The sequence below is a fragment of the Esox lucius genome, chromosome 1 (genome assembly GCF_011004845.1).
Source record: "Esox lucius isolate fEsoLuc1 chromosome 1, fEsoLuc1.pri, whole genome shotgun sequence".
In the NCBI taxonomy this organism is placed as follows: domain Eukaryota; kingdom Metazoa; phylum Chordata; class Actinopteri; order Esociformes; family Esocidae; genus Esox; species Esox lucius.
Window position 1 is genome coordinate 38,659,585 of NC_047569.1, and position 15,825 is coordinate 38,675,409.

Here is a 15,825-nt window from a genome sequence, read left to right on the forward strand (position 1 = left end):
ATAAAAAAAAACAAAAAAAAAAGCCTCCCAAAATCATAAAATACACAACAAAATGAACAAAACCCAACACAGGTCCATGTTTATTACATTCTCCCTGCCCCCTTATTCAGAATTAAACATTTGATTGTTTATGAGTGCAAGTCCAGGGGACAGCAAAACTAACACCAAGGATGTCAACTCACCTCAAGACACTGTCCTTCTTAAAGACAACAGACTCTAATATAACAACAGACAAAATGACAAAGACTAACAATGAATTAACAGATTGGCCGGTCCAAGCAGATTTGTCTCCATCTCCTGATTTGCAAATAATATATTATACACAGTATATTGCTGAAGTTCACATCACACAGTGCCAAAGCAGAGATCTTCTAGATTCCTCTTTATCTCATTGGCCGGGACAATAATAACCTGGCCCTTCATACACATTCTCGATACTGTGCAATAGTGGAAGTACACTGTGGAATAACTATCCTTCATACAGGTATGCAGTGTTGTCCTCTTCATAGATGATAGCCACAGTCTCTCCTGCCTCCGACACGGCAGCACTGGTCTGGATGTACGCCTAAAGAAGGCCAGACAGTATTTATTTTACCAGAGTAGTACCCTGAAGCTGGATCAGTAAATGTTATAGTGCTCCTGGTTTCATACCCATTTATTGGTACCTTTTACTTATTTAGCCAAGTGGGTCCCAACCTGAGGTTAGTGTGGCACAGTGCCGCTCAGGATTTTAATCACTGGGTTTATATCACTTGTCGCTTACCCTCTCAAGAAGCTGTAATCTCTCCTCATTCAGCAGGTTGTTCTGTCTCAACTGGCTGACAGTATTCTCCAGGCCCAAAAGTTTATCCAGGTGTCTCCTGTGTCTCTGTTGCAACACCTTCACCTTTTTCTGAAGCTCCACCACGATGGCCTCCAGCTGCTCCTTACTCAGGCTGTTCTTGTGGTAGCTAACAGGGTGAGGAAGGAGACAGATCAGCAGTTAGTAAAGCTGTTCCTGTGAAGAAGAAAACGTGAATCCTATCGTTACCAGCTCAAACTTACGCATCCTATCAAAAGTTTGAGCATAGTTTCAGTTCTGGGTCAGTTGTGCTCCTTACCGGTGTTCCTCCAGCTGAATCCCTTGTTGCTCCATGTCCTCCTCAGGACTGTCCCCCTCTGCCTCCTCCCCAACCGTCTCCAGTCTCTCCAGGGTGAGGATGAGGGATCCAGGGGAGGGCGGCGTGTGCTTGGACACTATGGGCAGCGTGGAGACAATGGGGGTAGGACTGAGAGCCGAGGACAGCACCGTGTCCGGGGGGATGCTGAACTGAGTGGCCCTGCTGGACACCACATTGGGAATAGTTTCAAAGTAGGCAATGACCTGAGCCCCGCCCTCACGGTCATCCTGGGAGACGGAAAGCTCCGCCTCCATCAGCTCTGGAGAGACATTCTCGATGACCAGAGATGTCGGCGACACCATAAAACGGCCGACCTCATCCACCGTTCCCGGATCATGGCCCTCAGTCAACATCGCTGCTGGCAGCCCCCTCAGCGCCGCCTGTGGTTCCGACACCACCACCACCACCTCACCGTCTGCATTCGCATGCGGCTCGCCGTGCGTCCCCCCACCCTCCAGGCCAACCAGGTCCTTCACCGTCTGGAAGAAGGCAACAGGGAACCCCCCCCCTGCCCCGTCACGACTGCCCTCCTCCGGCGTCTCAGCTTGTAAGGGTTCGACGGTGACCTCATACAGTGTCACCATGCCGCCGGTGCCACTGCCCGTGGAGTCGTTACCTGGCACGCCAACGTCTGAAGACCTGGCGTCCCGGGGTTTCCTGCTGCTTCGCAGCCTTTTGGGGTTCTGAAGCTCACTGTGATCCTCGCCTTTGCGTTTCTGCCCGAAGCAAAAAGGGAAGGACTGTTAAACTTTTCAGTGAAAAGCTCACCGATTAGGCCACCAAACATACAATCCAAATCCGAGTTAACTAGTTATTGGTATATTGTGCAAACACTTGCAAGACTTCTATGCCAAACTGCAAGATTGGACATACACTAAGTAGACACTTAAGGTACACCTGGTCACTGATGTAAATAACCAAACAGCAAATCACAGGGCTGTAACTCAATATATATTTATAAGGCATGAGGACATGGTCAAGAGGTTTAAGTTACGTTCTTCCGAAAATTAGAATGAAGAAGATGAATGACTTGAACAACTTCAACTGTATTATGATTGTTGGAGCCAGACGTGGTGGTTCCAGCATTTCTCGCACCACTGTCACTACAGTTGACAGAGAACATTGTGATAAACTAACAAAAATCCAGTGAGCAACAGTTCTATGGGCACAACCCACTTGAATCCATATTTCCTGGGTGTCAACAGTACAGGCTGGTGGGGAATGTTTTGACATTAGCCTCCTGAATGCCAATCAAGCATCATGTACATGCCACAGCTTACTTGAGCATTGTTGCGGACTACGTCCAAACCTTTATGGCCACATTCCTGTCTTCAAATGGATCCTTCCAGAAGGACAACATGCCAAGTCACGAAGTATAAAATCTCAAGCTGGGTCTACAAACATGACAGTAACTTACATTTACACCAATGACCTACACAGTCCCCAGATTCAACAGACTTTTTGGATGAGGTGGAAAAGTAAGTTTGCACCATGAACATGGGCCCGAGTGCTGCTTTTCAAGTACACATAATACTAGAGGGGCACCGTTGGACACACGTGAACCAAAAGTGGCTACTTTCTTCTAAGAATAATGATTAATCAGTAGGCTAACTTAAAGTCTAAATACCCAACCGATTTTTGTTAAACAAAGGCTTAGAGTTTAGGTAACACCTCAGTGAGTTGGAAGACAGTGGGTACAGCGTTGTTTTGAAGGTAGCGGATTCCCCAACGCAGCTTGAAGCAGGACGTTACGAAGTGTTCATTACAGATGTATTGGTGTTTGGAAGGTGTCCATTCCTCACGACCCATATTCTTCAACCATAGCTTTAACCGGTCTGGGTCCTGCAGCGGAAACCTACCAGAACGCGAGAATAATAGTATTCGTTCCCAACAACCTCTGCAGGTCAAGTATTGAACTGTAACTGACATTGCGAAACATCACAAGTGACTAAATAACACGTGGAAACATCCTGCTAACTGGAACAATTACCACAAAAAAAGAATTACATTTTCAGGAAGCTATTTGATTTAAAACGTACAATGTAATATGTCAAAGCAGTACTGTATTAGGCTGAGACAAGATGCTAGATACCTTCATCTTGCCTGTCATTTCAAAGTTAGTGCTGGCAGTTAGTCAAGCTATAACAAGTACAGTTGTGCTTACTTGTAGAAGCTTTTCCTTTCAGTGTTGGTGCTTCCAGAGTCATGATTACAGTTCGGGGCTGAACAATACTTAGGCATCTTCGCGGCCACCTTGAAAATTGTCGTTACAACTCGCCCAGCAAGGTGAGTTGTCAGTTTTTTTTTTTACCAACCTGTAGCTAGTGTGCGTCAGCTATTATGTTGTGTGTGCTACGTAGAAATAAAGCGACTCGTTCATCACGTGGCGGATGTTATGACATTTAGTCAGGTAGCGTACTGAAACCGAGTGACCACTAGAGTGCAGCCTCATCAGATTTTTTCACCGTTGTTGATTAGACTATCAGAAGTGAAAGTACACGGCTGCGATAGAAAATGTTTTCTGGGTTTTGGGACGCTGACCTAAATATTGCTGGCCTCTAGTGTTTAGATGAATATCCTGGGTGGTGTTATGTGAACAAATACACACATGATTATTTTAAAATCAATGGACTGTTTTTTTTTATTCAATAACATTTTTTTCCAAACATGTACACAGAATTTATTTTTAATGATACAGCATATATACATACACTCGAGTGTATATCGTCATCTAAAAAGTTGAGGGCCAATATTGGTCACTGCAGCTGTGCGCTTGAGAGAAAGAGAAAGGGACGTTTGATACCGGGACATCTGACTCTTAAATACATCCACACATGGGCCAAGTAACTGGTAGACAGACTAACAGTGGAGCAGACGGAGGTATCACACTAGATGCTTGGCATTGCAGTGGAGCATGTCAGGAGAGAAGACGGTGATGCCAGGAGACAGAGAGGAGCGGGGGCACTGACAGTGGTTGCGTGGAAGAGTAAACATGGAGATCAGGAACTCCTCCCATCCACCAGGATGGAGGAGCAGCAGTGCAAATTAACAATGGAACAACGATCTGTTTTGTACATGTTGAATGTGAAGAAGACTCTACATGTATATGAATAGGTCTAAAACATCTCACTACTATAGCAATGAACAGCACCGTGCAGAGAGACTGGAGACAAATGACCAGTTCACCTCTGAACACCTCCCCTGAAGATGGAATCATAGCTACATCGTCTACACTCACCTGACATAATGAAAAAAAAGAAGACTTTTACTTTTAAAGAAAACATATTCCACAGGATGTATGAACCAACACTGTAGTATCGACATGCCACTCTCACCCCCCGCCCACGCAACTTGAAGAAACAATATTATTCTCAGCAGTTTTCACTGCTGTGTTCTGATCGATGACTCCATTTCAGTTCTTTGGTACAAACCAGCTCATAATCAACCATAACACCCATACAGTATCATTTAAAACCAAAGGGATGCCTCAACATTAAACAGTCAGGGGTGGTCGTCAACAGCCAGGAATGAAACCTGTGTGGTGGGTCCAATACAGACAGCAATAGGGAGAGACGGTTTTCCAGTTTAACCAATACAATAATGAACACACCCAGTTCTTGACCAGGCCGGTCAGAGACCCCATTCCCACCTTCAATGGTAACACCACCACGATGTTGTATCAGGATAAACCGAGGCGGTCTCTAGTCCTTTTCCCCCTGGCCTTTTTTGTGTTGGCAGAGCTTGAAGGTGGCAGCAATAGGGTGAACATCACTACACTGCTAACACCCATCTATACTGACCCTTCAGATCCACAGACATGAAAGAGTTAGGGCCAAGTGGATGGGGTATGGAAATACTGGGGACTGGCTGGGAACAAAGGATGCCCAGGACAGACCAGGGTATGTAGGGACAGAGCATGGACCAGGGTATTTAGGGACAGAGCATGGACCAGGGTATTTAGGGACAGAGCATGGACCAGTCAGGGTCAGGGACCAGGGTATGTAGGGACAGAGCATGGACCAGTCAGGGTCAGGGACCAGGGTATGTAGGGACAGAGCATTGACCAGTCAGGGGTTAGGGACCAGGGTATGTAGGGACAGAGCATGGACCAGTCAGGGTCAGGGACCAGGGTATGTAGGGACAGAGCATTGACCAGTCAGGGTCAGGGACCAGGGTATGTAGGGACAGAGCATGGACCAGTCAGGGGTTAGGGACCAGGGTATGTAGGGACAGAGCATGGACCAGTCAGGGTCAGGGACCAGGGTATGTAGGGACAGAGCATTGACCAGTCAGGGTCAGGGACCAGGGTATGTAGGGACAGAGCATGGACCAGTCAGGGTCAGGGACCAGGGTATGTAGGGACAGAGCATTGACCAGTCAGGGGTTAGGGACCAGGGTATGTAGGGACAGAACATTGACCAGTCAGGGGTTAGGGACCAGGGTATGTAGGGACAGAGCATGGACCAGTCAGGGTTAGGGACCAGGGTATGTAGGGACAGAGCATGGACCAGTCAGGGTCAGGGACCAGGGTATGTAGGGACAGAGCATGGACCAGTCAGGGTTAGGGACCAGGGTATGTAGGGACAGAGCATGGACCAGTCAGAGTCAGGGACCAGGGTATGTAGGGACAGAGCATGGACCAGTCAGAGTCAGGGACCAGGGTATGTAGGGACAGAGCATGGACCAGTCAGGGTTAGGGACCAGGGTATGTAGGGACAGAGCATGGGGTATGTAGGAGTGGTGGTTGTGGCCAGCCAGGAGGGAGGGGTTATGAGCCAGGCTGAATGAGGTCAGGGGGCAGGGCCTCTACATCATTCCCATCTGCATCAAGGAGTTGGCGTACGCCATGGGCTTCACATTCGGATGAGGCTGTGGACGACAAAGGGAGACAGAAAAAGGCAGAAAATGAGTGTGATGCACATTTTAATTCTCACAGAATAAAACAAATACAGATTTGATTAGAAGTGACTAAAGAGACGGTGCTGACCACAGCAGTGAACTGGTGAAACTCGGGTTTGAGGTCCGATCCCCTGAGGTGAATGTACGCTCCTTTATTACCCATCTGATCGCTGGAGAGAGAAAAACAGGGAGAGACAGAGGAAGACACTGTTACTGTGTTTCCTAAACAACAGGTCTTAGGGGACATCGTTACATGGCACAGTCTCATAACAGATTTGTATAAAAGGCAGGTGGTTCAGCAGTCACTGTATCCCAGTGTCAAGGCGTTCACTAAGCTAGCTTTGAGTCTTGACGGCCCCCTGCTGGGGGGAGGAACTTTCAGCAGGCGTGTCAACTAGTTACAGGAGTAAGTTGTTAGTCAAGGGAGCTTCTGATTCTACTGGCTGGGCAATGTTGTGAAAGCATCAGAACGGCTCGACGCGACACTAAATTTACGACAACAAGCATTACGACGCTCTTATCCTGAGAGACTCAGGCCAAATGTATAAATTTCTCGGGTGAACACCTTCAATTCTCCCAAGCCTGCTGTGTGTCACTGTGAGACGACAAGGTTATAAATGCACATAGGGAAAAAGGGGGGTGCTATGTTGTTGTTGATGAAGGTATTACTTTATATGGAGTCTCCATCTAAAGTGGTGTTGAACAGAAAGCCTGTAACCATAGTTACCAGTAGTTGGGCGCTGAGAACACGGTGATGCACTTTCCTGAGTGTGTGACCTCATAGCCCTCCGCTTTGACCTCGTGGCTGCGGACGATGTAATCCAGCTTGTTCTGGTTCAGGAACCTCTCGGTGACATCAGGACCGAACTGACAGCTTACACCTCGCTTGGAGACGGACCTCCCATTCTAACCGGATTGAGAGCGAACAGTTCAGGACTCTCATTCAAATGGAGGACTTCACAGTACATAGAGCGATGGGGTCAGGTCAAATTCAAGCCAAACTAACAGAGTAAGACTTAAGGTTTGGTAAAATATCAGACCCAAACTAATTTAAAACAGTTCATCTTATTGTTGACAGTATCTCTAAAGCAGTGAGGTACACTGACCTGTGGCTGGGGATCGGACCAGAGGAGATCACACATGGGACCTGAAAAAAACACCATCAAGTACATTAGTCAGAAACATTCATTTGTACGTCCTAAATGGGACAATAACGATCCAAACAGCGGGAAAACGACGACTGAATACATCTCTCGTCCTCTACACTCATCTGTCCAAAGCCCATTGGAGGAGGAGGTTGGAGAGGAGGGACCTCTGGCTTTCCCCCCATCCAATGGGTTAGAAGGAGAGGATGCAGGGAGTATTCAATTTAGATGTCATTTGGTAGGTACATCTCACCAGAGTCTGGGGGCTGTCTGTTCCTGTCGATCTTCCTCAGGTCATCAAGCGTCACTCCGTCTTCACTAAACAAACCCCCATGCATCACCTGTGACAGACAACAAAGCCGGGTCAGAGAATCCTTTGCCCGGTCTTCAGCCGAATGTAAGGTCCATTTACATCCCTTTTCAACCCAACACCTACACCGAAGAGATGCAAGTATGGGTATGGGACAATCTGAGGTTTCCCCCTCGACAGCTCGGAGATTCAATCCAGCAAACTTTTGGTTACTGGTCGGATGCTTTGATCGCTAGGCTACCAGCGTAAGTAGTCAATAATCTCAAATGTCCTGCTTCACCGTTATCAGACACTGCTGATGATGCTCTGAGAGGGAGGTCAGGGGTCGCCCACCCGGACACTTCTGTTGATACTCTGTGAGAGGGAGGTCAGGGGTCACCCACCCGGACATTGCTGTTGATACTCTGTGAGAGGAAGGTCAGGGGTCACCCACCCGGACATTGCTGTTGATACACTGTGTGAGGGAGGTCAGGGGTCACCCACCCAGACATTGCTGTTGATACACTTTGTGAGGGAGGTCAGGGGTCACCTACCAAGACTTTGTTGTTGATGCACTGTGCCAGAGGCAACCACTGGAAGACCTCGCTGAACAGCTGGAACATTTGAGCGGTGTATTTAGCCTTCACCTCCCCCTCAAAACCATACATCTGGTTCATGTTGTCCGTCTCGTGGTTACCTAGTCACAAAAGAAGTGATGGACATTAGGGTACCCTAACAATGTGCCATACATTACCGTAACAGTAAATAACATTGACATTACCTAAACGGTAAATAAACATGTACCTTACACTACCAAAACAGTATTTAACATTTACTTCACATTAAATTAACTTTACATTAACTAAATAGATACTTTTTGACCAAAACATATGTATATCTTAAATTGCCAAAACATGACCAAAATTCATAGAAATCAAGTTTTTTCAAGCATCAACCTGATAACTTTATGCCAATCACGTACACAGACACTAAACGTGAAAATACGAACCTCTGAGAAGGTAAAAGGAGTCGGGCAGAAGCAGCTTAAAGCCGAACAGAGTGAGGATAACCTCCAGAGAGAATGAACCACGGTCCACAAAGTCTCCATTAAACAGCTACGATTCAAACGGTTAAGGGTCACGAGTGAATTCCACTGAACACCAACAGAGACCAGCAGTTTCACTTCACACACAACACTAATGGCAGAGGATACATAAGGGTTGCTGTCCGAGGGTAAGCCATTCAGCTCGAAGATGTTTAGGAGGTCGTAAAACTGCCCGTGTGTGTCGCCACAAATGGTTATCTTCTCGTTCTGTTGGGTAGGAAACAGGCAAGGGGTTCAGGCACAGGCACCTATCATGATGCTGAAGGGGAACGGAAGTGTCAACAGGAAGTGCAGTAATGGGATGTGTCAACAGGAAGTGTAGTAACGGGATGTGTCAACGGTCATGGATGCCTCACCTCTTTTAATGTGATCTCAACAAGACTGGGTAGTTTGGACAAGAGTTCTTTGATTTGGATCAGTATCTGAAATGAGACACAAATTAACAAAACTTTTTGGTTCATATAAAGCTTTTTGTGGCTTACTTTTTTCAGGCCTCTGTGAAGGTACATCCATTATCATCATTACAGGTGTACCTGATAACTTATTTTCAATCACATTTATTTTATAAAGCCATTTCACATCAGCAGTTGTCACAAAGTGCTTACGCAGCTACTTAACCTAAAGCCACAAAGAGCAAGCAACATGAAGAAACAGATGCACAGTGGCTATGCCTGGCAGGATCAGAACCAAGGGAGACACCCCGAGGAGAGACTGGGGAGTGGGCGAGCCTGGTAACGCCACATCCAATACTTTTGCACGAACAGGTTAACAGGTATTGGACTGGAATTGGTATTATTACCTGATAAGCACACTTTCTGTGAAGTTTCTTTTGGTCTTTAAACCAATCCATCATCTCTTTCATGAACTTCATCGTCACCTTCCCATCTTCCAATTTGGGTCCTGAGTAATCATCCTCGATCACTGCGTGGTGACACAATCAATTAATCAAATAAACCAATCAACAAAATGCATCTAGGTCTTTTAACAGCCACATTGGTCAATAAGCTCTTGACAGTAACTCAGTCTTGAAGACATTTCCAAATGTGAGATATAGCCCTAAAATCCACACAGACCAGAGTTCACTAGAAGCAGTGGATTTTAAATACATTTACGACGGCTATAAACACAAAAGCAACAAAACTCCCAAAAAGTAGAAGAGGACAAACCACTCACTCATGTTTTCAATGTCCAGGGAATCGACGACTGATCTCTTCACTTCGTCGCTGGCGATGGCCCTCTCGAATGCCTTCTGTTTCACGATCTTGTTGCACTCCTGGTACTTCATCTTCGCGTCCTTGTCGTTGGGTCGCACCCGCACAACCTATCAGCCCGCACAGGGACAAGGCAGGGGTCAGACCATCACACCATGACAACGGCAGCACTAAATAAGGGCCACAGTGCAGCTAAACTGATCCCTGGAGAACAGGGATCAAATTAGAACAGGTTCAGTTCGGTCCACTCTTTATCGGTACTGGTCGAGCCACATACGTCTCATTCGTAATCGGCTAGCGTGTCCCGTAGGCGAGCAAAAAGTTAGAACTTATCCAGAGTGGACGGACATCTTCTGGATACGGAGAATTGATCTCCGTTGTCAGTAAACGGTAAAACTCACAGACTCATTGAGAAAGCATTTGAAATCACTGGTACAGATAAAAGCCATTTTGGCCATGGCTTTAGTCACGGATGCTCATGTTGCAGGAATATAATAGGATATAGATATATGTATATATATATATATATATGTTTATTTCTATAAAAACGTATCTTCTTTCAATGTGGCTTCAGAACCAGGGCAGTTGGCAACGAGGCAGTTGCATCGCTGTGGAGTAACAAGTACATGACAGAAATGCTAATAAAGTTGGTCTGTCGTCAACGCTGTGGCACGGCTAGCCAGTCAGACTTTCATCCAGCCAGCCAGCCAGCAGAGCTCCTTGTTGCCACGGCGTCACTGTATTTATTTCACCCTAGCCGGCCGGTGGGTCAGCTGTTAGTTTAGAGCTAAAGACAATAGATAGCCTGCTAAATTAGCTGTGGCCTGCTGTCAGTGTGCTGTGCTGCTTTCAGGCCTGTCTAATTGGCATGGTCCTGGATTAGGGTTTAATCCCCGTTCTGGGCGCTTAAAGTCAAGGGCCACGCCGTGACTCATGCTACTCAGATGACACACCAGGCAGCCATGCAAGACTTATCGGCGATGGACCGCTGCCCAGCGTTTGCCTTTCACTGTCAATGATATTACTTAGATTAATGGATTAAAAAACGCGTCATTTTTACTGTCCCGACCACATTTAAAAATGGAATCTAGCCCTGCAGGTGAAAGCACAGTGTGACCCACTGTGAACTGATGCAGCCTCAAATAAACAGTGTCCTACTCATCGGTGCAATTCTGTGTTTTGCCTGTTGCTGAATGTTTTGCTGCGAAGCACAAAGCATTTTGAAACGGATATGGCTTACCCCAAAGGGGAACCGTTTATAATGGACGAGTTCAAACAGGTACCCCATAACATGGTAAACGGGTTCAGTTGGAAGAGGTAACGAATACACCCTTGGACGTTCCTCCTTAACCCTCCTGTCTCATTCTTATTGGGACGTCACAGGGTGATATAACAACCGTGTCCTCTTGCAGAGAGCACCTTTAAGCCCTAACTCCCATGTCACGTCTAGCCTGAATCCCGTCCAGTCTCACCGTCTCATAGTCTTTGAGCGCTGCCTTGAACTTCCCCAGGGCCATATTGGACGTGGCTCGGCGGTAGTAGCCCTTGATGTAGTTCTTGTCTATCTCCAGACATTTGGTGGCATCGGCCAGGGCGTAGCCGTAGCACTCCGTCCGCAGATACGCCAGGCTGCGGTTGGAGAAGTAGATGGCGTTGCCCGGATTGAGCTCCAGCGCCTCCGAGTAGAACTTGATTGCATTCTCATAGTCTTTCTCTGGCGAAGAAAAGAAGAGTGACAATGAACAGGAACCCTGGTGGACTATTCCCACTCCCTCAGCAGGCCTTCCTCAGACTGGTCACCAGGCACAGAATACACAGCACAGCAACAAAACAGGAGGAAGTTTACTCCATCTAGTCACCTATTCATTCCCCTTTCAATAAAATGTGTGCATTGCTCTATTACCTGTAAAGAAATTGTACAATGTACATTTTGGTCAACAGGAAACATTTAACTGGTCATGAATTAATATCCAAATGTATAGTTGTTTCAATGTACTGGCTTTAACCTACTGAGCGCACAGATTACTTCATGTTAGTCAGAGAAATGTTTTCCCCTATTAAATAATAGTGCACCATCAGACAGCCTTGTCCAGCTACAGACCTGTTGTCCACAGTTATATCAGTGGACTGGTGAAAAAACGAAAACAATTACTAAAATTACTAAAAAGCAGCCAGAATAAACACTGGAATTTACATGTCAGAAGAACCCCTGACCAATACTTTAGCCTAGGCTAGACCTTGTCCTTCTGACAGACAACTGGTAGGCTAAACCCATGAACAAACAATGCAAGATGAAGTAAACCACAATAACCACAATCACTAAACATACCACACCTGCCTCTTAGGGACCTTGTTGCACTACTCCTTTGTACTACTCTGACACTGCCTTGCAAAGTATGATAATGGGAGTTTTCAGATGTCACAAGTACGTGTCTACCTCAGGAACCTCACTGATGCTATCGCTGCATCCTGGTTGCACATGCACCTTCATTCAATTTGCCTCGATTGTACATCTAGAATCCCATTTAGATCTGCCATTTGTACCCGCACAACTATTACCCCACTTGTAACATTCACTATACTTAATACTGGTACATTTTCTGCCCTCCTATTTAGCTTCATTGCACATTTATTATTGCCATTTGTACTGCATTTGCCTTCATTGCACATTATACATTTCACTGGTAATATACATACACGTATTACTTGGAAATACTTGTATATTTTCTGCCCTCTTCTATTTGCACCTCTGGTTAGATGCTAACTGCATTTTGTTGTACTGTACTTGTACAGTTCAATGACAATAAACTAAATGGCATACACAAAATGAGCAGCCATGTGTTCACACACACAAACACGTCATTTTGTTAGCCTACTTTCTGTAGTCAACAAGCACATTGCGTCAGGTAATAGTAAAGTTCAACCTAATAATATATTATAGCTTATCTCATTTGAAATAGAACTAACAAATATATTAGCAATGAGATCCTGAGGTTAAAACCCATAGATAATTTCAACTGTTTAAATCTGAAAATCCAACAAATGAAACTTCTCAACTTTAAAAAAAGTATAATTCCAGACTAACAAGATGTTGATCACCTGACTTCAAACGGGTAATTATTTTAATTGGCTAATAGCTGTGGTGGAGTGTAAGACTTTATACCACAGGTATAACAGTAAATCACTTGTTAATGATGCGTTAGTAACCAATTTATAGCAATAAAGCATCTCTGGGTTTGTGGTATATAGGTAATACAGCACATCAGTAAGTGCTGTATCCAGGCACTGCACAATTTGTCGTGCCTACGAACAGCTTTTAGCCATGGTGTATTGGCCATATAACTCACTCTTGTGACTTACTGCTTAATTATATTTTTACAATAATTTTTGCATATCCTTATTGTAATAAAGTCACAGGGAAATGTTGGCATTTTCTTTACCAAATTTAAAAGAAAGGCTACAGCTAAGCCGCTGTCTCATCGCTGTCATCGCCCTGGCAGCGGCAGGGCCCCTCTGGGTACCGGTTGGGTTCATCTTTTTTTTTTTTTTTAAAGAACCATTATGAGGTTCTGGAAGCTAATTGGGCATGTCATTAAGAAGCTACAGCCAAATGTTGTCCAATGAAATCAGAAAGTGGGTAGTGTATGCCAAATGTTGGAAGTTAGCTCCTTAACCTGTAGTTCTACAGACTTAAACCGGACATGCTATCAGTAGAACTTAACTGCACAGCAGCATGGCTTTCAGCCACAGACAGACACTGGTCCACTTACCCAGGTTAGAGATGTGTATTAAGCGGGTGTATTTTGATTATGACTGCTTCCATTTCTTGTACCTTTTCGTACTGCTCACTCCGTGCCAATCAGACCCATAAACCTGGCGTTTCAAGCTCAACCAAATGTTCTTCCAAAATAAACCACACAGCATCCTCTCTCATCGGCCTCTCTCGGCACGCCGGCGGTTTTCAGGCGTGGTGTGAAGTGTAAACCTGAGAGGGAGTAAGCGGGTTCTCCGTCTATGCCAGGAGGATACAGTAGTGTAGCTATTACTATACAGGCAGCCGAGGTTTTGGAAACAGAGATAAAGCGGCTGTCTAGGTTGAGAGTTGTAAAGACAGAAAAAACTCTACCGCTGCACGGTATCATGCTTCTGCCGTGACTGGGTGTCTCACGTCCAGCATGGCAGTTCAGTTTTGCGCCTTTCATTCCCTTAAAACTGTTATATAACGTACATGGCGTTAATTTGGCTAGTCTTCTCGATAAGGTTTGATGTTTTAGCAACAACTCTGATTTGCCTTGGACAATGAAGAATCTAGGCAGTACTGTAACTTCAATTTATTGACTTCGGTCCAGTGCCTCAGAGTTTAAGTTACTCGAAATACTCACTTCAAGTGAACAGCGGTGCTTTGATAAGATAAAATGTTAGTAACCTCAATAGATTGTTAGCGCCGTCAGACTTTATCTTGTTAACGGGTTAAGGCAGTCACCTAGCTAGTTAGCGGACTCCCGCAAGCTGACCGGCAATGTGCGATGTTACCGCTCCGGTTAGCAACGATTCGTTAGCTAAGCTAGCTAACTATGTCATTTTGAGAATGTAGCTTGTTAGCTAATGTATTATGGAAAGACAAATGCGTATGTTTAATGGTGCAAGTCAGTTTTTGCTTTTTAACAGCAAAGATACGGCGGTCATCAAATTCCATATTGAAAAAGCAAAAGTGAAATCATGCTGGTGAGCTACTGTAGCTAACTTATAACGAGGTTAGTTTACTGCAATGAATGACTTGACATCGTCTGTCTTCTCGCACCGGTGTGCTGATACAGCTAGTTAACACTGACTTCAGGCTAGCGGGAAAAACATCTAGAAAATTCTGGTTGTCATTAACATTCATGGTGTTACGAAATACTTGGGGATCATAGCATTTTACAGACGTATCATAATTACATGCTATATTAACAGATCTTGTTATTTCATAGAACACAAAAAGTTACGACGACAACGACTGTCAGGCACATTTTCACAAGTGTGTTACAGAGGGCTTTGCTAGCTAGCATAGCCGCAACTGCCCAACATTGCAGCAATGCGCTGGCTGATAGCATAGCAAGCGGTTCGCGTGTGCAAGAAAAATCCACCGTTGTTGCATATAATGAAGGACATTTAATTTGGGTGATAACAGACTTTATCCAGATTGAAAGATAACGTCATGGTACTTTTGTTGACCGACAACAACTTTCAAGGGCTGTCATATTACCTTTAAAATAATTATTCGCCTTCTCCTTGAGTTTTTCGGCATTTATATCTCCCTCCGCCATCTTCTCTTTGCTGCCGCTTGCCGTACCGTTCGCCATTGAGAGTACAGTCGCAAAGTGCGCACGCTGCAGTCCTACAGTCGCAAAGTCGCAAACAAAAACGGAAACTTATTTTACACGGGGACAGCTTTTGGTTGAGCAGAGAAGTTCTCATAAAAAAAGTTTACAAAAACGTTTTTTTCTTATATTATGAGCATCTGTTTTCCAAATGTCAGGTCTACGTCAACTAGACCTGACCTACCTCAGCCTTTTGTCATTTCATTATAATAATCACCTTAACCGTGGAGAATCTGCTGAGAACCACTTGCAACCACTACGTGTGATGGCTCATTAGTAGACAATGCAAAAGCCTACATAGCAGGCTACACCATTACCAGTAGAAGGGGCGACGGCCTTACTCTTCCTCTAGGTGGCACCAGATATCTGAATAAGAGAAGCATGACTCAATTCAAAGGAAAGGAGTACCTCTCGGTTTAAATAGACCTGTATGTGATAAAAGAAGCCTCTCCGGTATGGATCCTCGACCGCAACCCCCCCCCCCTCGTCCAGCCCCACTTCCCTTTGTGACTGGTGCTTCAGTGCTGGGCTATGAGGATGTGGTGGGTTTCCTGCCATCTGGACTCAGTATGTGGACCCTGACAAACCATGCCCTGCACGAGGTAAGGGGACACAGGTCTCTCTCAACAGCTTTTGTCACTCAGGCTAACATCTGA

At 45.4% G+C, this 15,825-nt stretch overlaps 2 protein-coding genes across 2 annotated transcripts; both read right to left on the bottom strand.

Moving 5' to 3' along the window:
• Positions 1-53: 53 nt before the first annotated feature.
• Positions 54-3,503, bottom strand: LOC105027030 (THAP domain-containing protein 5). Its single transcript, XM_010898905.3, has 5 exons — positions 3,325-3,503; positions 2,832-3,015; positions 1,101-1,876; positions 764-950; positions 54-565 (listed from the first exon to the last, which is right to left on the bottom strand). Exons 1-5 carry the CDS (start codon positions 3,399-3,401, stop codon positions 470-472), a joined length of 1,320 nt encoding a protein of 439 aa, XP_010897207.1. The 5' UTR covers positions 3,402-3,503; the 3' UTR covers positions 54-469.
• A 1,662-nt stretch (positions 3,504-5,165) lies between these two features.
• Positions 5,166-15,489, bottom strand: ppp5c (protein phosphatase 5, catalytic subunit). The gene is made up of 14 exons (XM_010898904.5): positions 15,387-15,489; positions 15,055-15,186; positions 11,282-11,523; positions 9,772-9,919; positions 9,398-9,519; positions 8,955-9,020; positions 8,707-8,805; positions 8,503-8,608; positions 8,048-8,190; positions 7,458-7,545; positions 7,166-7,206; positions 6,787-6,965; positions 6,148-6,229; positions 5,166-6,029 (listed from the first exon to the last, which is right to left on the bottom strand). Exons 2-14 carry the CDS (start codon positions 15,149-15,151, stop codon positions 5,967-5,969), a joined length of 1,476 nt encoding a protein of 491 aa, XP_010897206.1. The 5' UTR covers positions 15,152-15,186; positions 15,387-15,489; the 3' UTR covers positions 5,166-5,966.
• Between the last annotated feature and the right edge of the window lie 336 nt (positions 15,490-15,825).